General features: G+C 35.9%; 1 protein-coding gene across 1 annotated transcript; it reads right to left on the reverse strand.

Moving 5' to 3' along the window:
- Positions 1-379: 379 nt before the first annotated feature.
- LOC100265235 (squalene monooxygenase SE1) lies at positions 380-3,920 on the reverse strand. The gene is made up of 8 exons (XM_002271492.5): positions 3,570-3,920; positions 2,880-2,991; positions 2,542-2,716; positions 2,122-2,290; positions 1,814-2,032; positions 1,239-1,514; positions 845-1,123; positions 380-732 (listed from the first exon to the last, which is right to left on the reverse strand). The coding sequence occupies exons 1-8, from the start codon at positions 3,810-3,812 to the stop codon at positions 631-633; spliced, it is 1,575 nt and encodes a 524-aa protein (XP_002271528.1). The 5' UTR covers positions 3,813-3,920; the 3' UTR covers positions 380-630.
- Positions 3,921-4,848: the final 928 nt, after the last annotated feature.

Here is a 4,848-nt window from a genome sequence, read left to right on the forward strand (position 1 = left end):
AAGAATGCTGCTAGCCTCCAACCCAAGGAAGTTGTTAAGATCACCCTGTTTTACGTTGTAAAAACCCCTACCCGAAAGCCATCTGCTTAATGTCATGTAACAGTTTTCCAGCTATGATAAGGTAACAAGAAACCCCTGATTGCCATTCAAGAACTGCTTGCTTTTCCCAAAAATGTAGTTTCAATTGCTTTCTACAGTCTCCATTAAACAAATAAGAGCTTAACTCAATTCCACCAGAACCATTTTCTTCACTCCTATGAGACTAAGACAAATCGCTAGCTAATGCTAGATGAGCGCATTTGATATTGAGAAATAGTCACATACACATATAAGTCCACGGCTACTGAAGAACACATCTACTATGATAAAATTGCATTCATTTTCTAGGAAGAAAATCGTTATTCTATTTCGGAGGGAATCCTGTTTCATGAACAATTTCCTAGAACAAATATAATTTATATTGGTACTTCATATTCTGTTGATTCTAGCATGGAACCCCACCTTGATTTCTTATGAGGAACATGACTGATACAAACAAGAACTTCTCTTGGAAAACAAAAGGAAGACAAACACAACAGCCTGGCTATTACAATTTCAGTTGTTGACTGTGGATTTCTTATTTTCATTATCTCAATTAGGTGGACCTCTGTAATATGCTGGAACAGTTGCAGGAAAGAACATTTGTCTGACTCCTTCAGCTTTTATAATGGGGAAAATGATGCCTGATGCACCCTGGAAAAGGGGAAAAAAAAAGGGAGATTTAATCAATGAGGAACTTCCAGAAATATAGGTTGACAGAAATGAGCTCTTTCAAAAAGTAACAGGGGGGAATAGAGATATGCACCGAAATCAATCTGGCCCCAATCCACATGCGCTTGGGCGAAGGAAATGGAAGCAATAAGCGGCCAACTCCATAGACAGCCACAGCAAAAAAGTGGAGAACCAAGCTCAATGGGCGAGGGTTTAGGCCAGAGAGTAGAGCAATTGGTCCATTTGAGAAGATACCTCCAAGACTCAAATAGTCAAAACATGCTTCACGCATTTCCTTCCTTGCTTGATCTGGTGATGCGCAAAACACCTTATATAGGGCTCCGGCCAATGTGTTTATTGTGGATGCCACTGGCTGCAAACAAAACCATAACACATCGTAAGTTAATAATTTTACAGTTCTTGTTTAAGCCAGGTTTTGTTGACCTCAATGCTAAGTATAGTTCGGGCACATATGACCAAGTGCTAACCTTACGTAGAGTGTAAAAGGCTTCAAGATATTTGCAAAGAGCAGCTGCATCATTTAGATTTTGCAGAGGTTTAAGAAGATCTCGCAGAACAACAATATCAGAGAGCGCCACAGTCATTCCACCTCCAGTTAAAGGATGCCGCATGTTGAATGCATCTCCCATCAAAAGCGCACCTGGAGTGGGATAGGGAGAGGCTGGCATACTTCGATTTGGCATTGTTTTCACATTCCCCTTATCAATTGCGGATATGAAGGCATTATGCAGCTCAGGGGGGATCTAAAATATGAAAATCCATTTATCAGTCTAATGCATTTGTTATGAACTAAGGAAACAACTCGATCAACATGTCAATCAACAAAACTCAATGTTGATTCAAATGGATAAGCTTGTAAAATCAGGTCATTATCAAAATCACCAAGACAATCTTCTAGAAGGACTAGAATTCTTTCTTTGAAACCAGAATTCAGTGAGTGTACTGAAAAATTACACAAGCTTATTCAAAATGATATAAGAACTAAAAAGGATCATTCCAGACCATTTTAAGAAAGGAATTATGTCAGGAAATTTAGAACTACCTGAGGAGCCACTACTGTTTTCAAATAGCAGGCCATTTCACCATTAGCAATTGAAGGTACTTTCTGGCCAGGTACATCAACCAAACAGCGAATCTCATTGCTACTAATCGGATAAAACAAGATGGGTGAAGGGTCTGCCAGAATAACGTGTCCATGATTTGCATGTGGGAGCTGACAGTTCTCGAGGACTAAACCAACAAAACAAGAGGGCACATCCACCTGACAAAAAGGAGAAGGCACTTATCATCTCAAGTGCAGAGGAAGATGGCACACTACAATCTACTAAAATTCACCGCCTAAATGTCTACCTTAGGGTTGCAAAGAGAGCGTCGTAAATTTGAAAAACAACCATCGCATACAATTGTAAGGGGAGCATATGCTTTCAGTTCTTCACCAGCCTTGGTCCTGTATTGCACTCCTTTGATAGACCCTTTTTCTTCAATCAGAGATGTCACCGTTCCTTGTTCCATTTTTACACTGTAAAGCAATTAGAAAATAGATCAATGTACAGAGCAGGGCACTGATAAAAGAGGAGAGCAAATATTACTCTTTTGTGATCAACACACGCCAAAACCAAATTATATTAGTATTTAGAAACTGAAATTTGGATCAAAGAAATAATACACAATTTTCTAAGTCATGATCATTTTCCCAACATATGGAACCAAGTGAAATTTCACATTATTTCGCATTAACAATCTATTTAATGGAAGGAAAGGAGGCTATACTTGGGAAGCGATGCAGCCTTCTCACGCATCCTCTGGACAAATCGTCCATTGTGAAAGCTTCTCCCAGCCACATCCGAGTGAAACTGTTCCAAGGGATAAGAGAGCCTAGCATTTTTCCCATCCTTGTAAAGAGCATATCCAAGGACCCTCTGAGCATCAATCTCATTTAAACAATCTGCAGACACGGTTGCTTTAATTTTACGGAAAACAATGCTTTAACAGTAAGTAAAGAGAAAGGGGGACAAGTCCTTTAATGTAACGCCCAACAGCTTGGTATAAAGTAGGGATTATAACAAACTTTTGTGGTTTGTAAAGGTTTAGACAACTTGATCTCTTACCCTCAAGACCCAACTCAATCAATTTTAGATAGCCTCCTGGTTGTAGCAGTTCACCCACAATTCTGTCAGGCTGGCTCAAGTCTCTTTCAATCACATGAACTCTTCGCCCATCCTGTGCCAATGGCATTAAAGAAGGTCTTAGAAAAAACCCAAAATTGACTTTGCTACATTTTCTTTTCCTTTCCCTTTCCCTTTCTTGGGGTTTTTCTGCAGAAATTCATGTTAATTTCCGTAACTTCATCTTTAGAAAGATGAATAGATCAGAAAATAACTGTACCAAAAAATCCTATCTACAAATTTAAACCATGATTTATGTTTGATGAGGGCAATCAAACCCACAATCCAAATGATCTCTAATATGAGTCCAAATTTATCAGTCACAAAGTTGGGTCCCTGACCCATGAAAGCTCTCAGAAACCAATTTAAACAACAAATCACAAAAGAAAAGCCCAAAGGTTTTGTTTTCCTAGGAATCAAAATAGTAAAATAAGTAAAATAAGAAACTTCAAATTCTTTTCATTTTCCTCTCATTTCTCCAATTTTCTCAGCAACCAAACAGAGCTCGCATGAAACCCGAAAGAAAAATCACTTTTTCCCACACACATTCGTAGTCAACAAAACTAAAAAATACTAACCATTTTCCGTAAACCCCACAAACCCATCATCACAGAGACAGTGGAAGAGACTCACCTTGCCAAGAGTGTGAGCCAGAGCAGACCCAGCAACCCCAGCTCCAACAACAATCACATCGGTACCGCCATCGAAACCCGAGCAGCATTCTCCATTTGCAGAGCTCTTGACACACTCATCCTTCATTTTCTCCATTAAATGTCCTCCTGCTCTGCTCTTCACCCTCTTCCCTCTTGAACGGTCCAGAAGAAGAAACCCCAACAAAGAAGCAACAATTCCTCCCAATACCCACTGATAAATCATCTTCAAATAACAAAGAAAAATGGGTTGGAAGAAGATGAGCTGCTCCTCTTTCTCAGAAGGACGAAAGCCTTGTCAGAGTATTGGTTGTGTGCAGGTTTGAGTTAATGAGTTGTAACGAACTGGCGCCTTTTTATAGCGGTGACAGCTCAATGAAATGGCTCACTACGGTTGATGACGCACCTACCTCTTTTATATTTTTAGTATAAAAAAAAACGAAGTTTATAAGAAATAAAAATCTAATTATTTATTTGAGATTTTAAAAATATGATTTTTGGCAAACGTGGCCGTTATTTTGTGGTTCCACGTGGATTGTGAAAAAGATGATTTTAGTGAATGTGAATATTGTATGAAAATTAATATTATTTTAGTGGACAATATTTCCTATAATAAAGTATTTTAATAAATATATATAACTTTTTAATAATAATAATAATTTTTATATAAAAATATTATAATTTTGGTATAAAAAGTATATAAATGTACTAAAAAAATATTTTTAAAATTGGTGGTAATTAAAATTTTCTAATATCTCATATTTTTAAACATTTTTAAAAAATCACTATTTTTAAAAAATAAATATAGTTCTTAAATTTTATTTAAATATATTTTACTTGTGACATGTTTTACACTTTACCCTCGTATTTAAAACTCAACATATTGCTCCCAAAATTTATTAAAATCTAACACTTTACCTCTAAACTTATTAAAAAATTAATAAATAATTTATTACGTAAAGAAACAATGTTAAAATGTATAATAATAATAATAATAATTACCCAAATTTGAAATCATCATGCTTCATAAATATACGCAAAAATCATCAATAGTCATACGTTTAAAATAAAAAATCAAAATTGATATCTATTGTATTTTGATTACTAATTCAAAATTAGTTTTACCCAATTTCATATTACTGTTTAAAATAAAGTACAAAAAAAAATCAATTTTTTTTATATTTTCATGAAAGATTTGTAATTGGAAACAAAGTATTGGCGTTTAATAAGTAAAATATCGGGTTTTGAACGAGAAATGACAA

Source organism: Vitis vinifera, chromosome 3 (assembly GCF_030704535.1).
Source record: "Vitis vinifera cultivar Pinot Noir 40024 chromosome 3, ASM3070453v1".
In the NCBI taxonomy this organism is placed as follows: domain Eukaryota; kingdom Viridiplantae; phylum Streptophyta; class Magnoliopsida; order Vitales; family Vitaceae; genus Vitis; species Vitis vinifera.

Coding starts and splice junctions, on each gene's coding strand:
- LOC100265235 (XM_002271492.5), bottom strand. CDS start 3,812: ATGATTTATCAGTGGGTATTGGGAGGAATTGTTGCTTCTTTGTTGGGG. Junction 2,992..3,569: donor TGGCTCACACTCTTGGCAAG/GTGAGTCTCTTC, acceptor CCATTGGCACAG/GATGGGCGAAGAGTTCATGT. Junction 2,291..2,541: donor AAGGCTGCATCGCTTCCCAA/GTATAGCCTCCT, acceptor ATTGCTTTACAG/TGTAAAAATGGAACAAGGAA.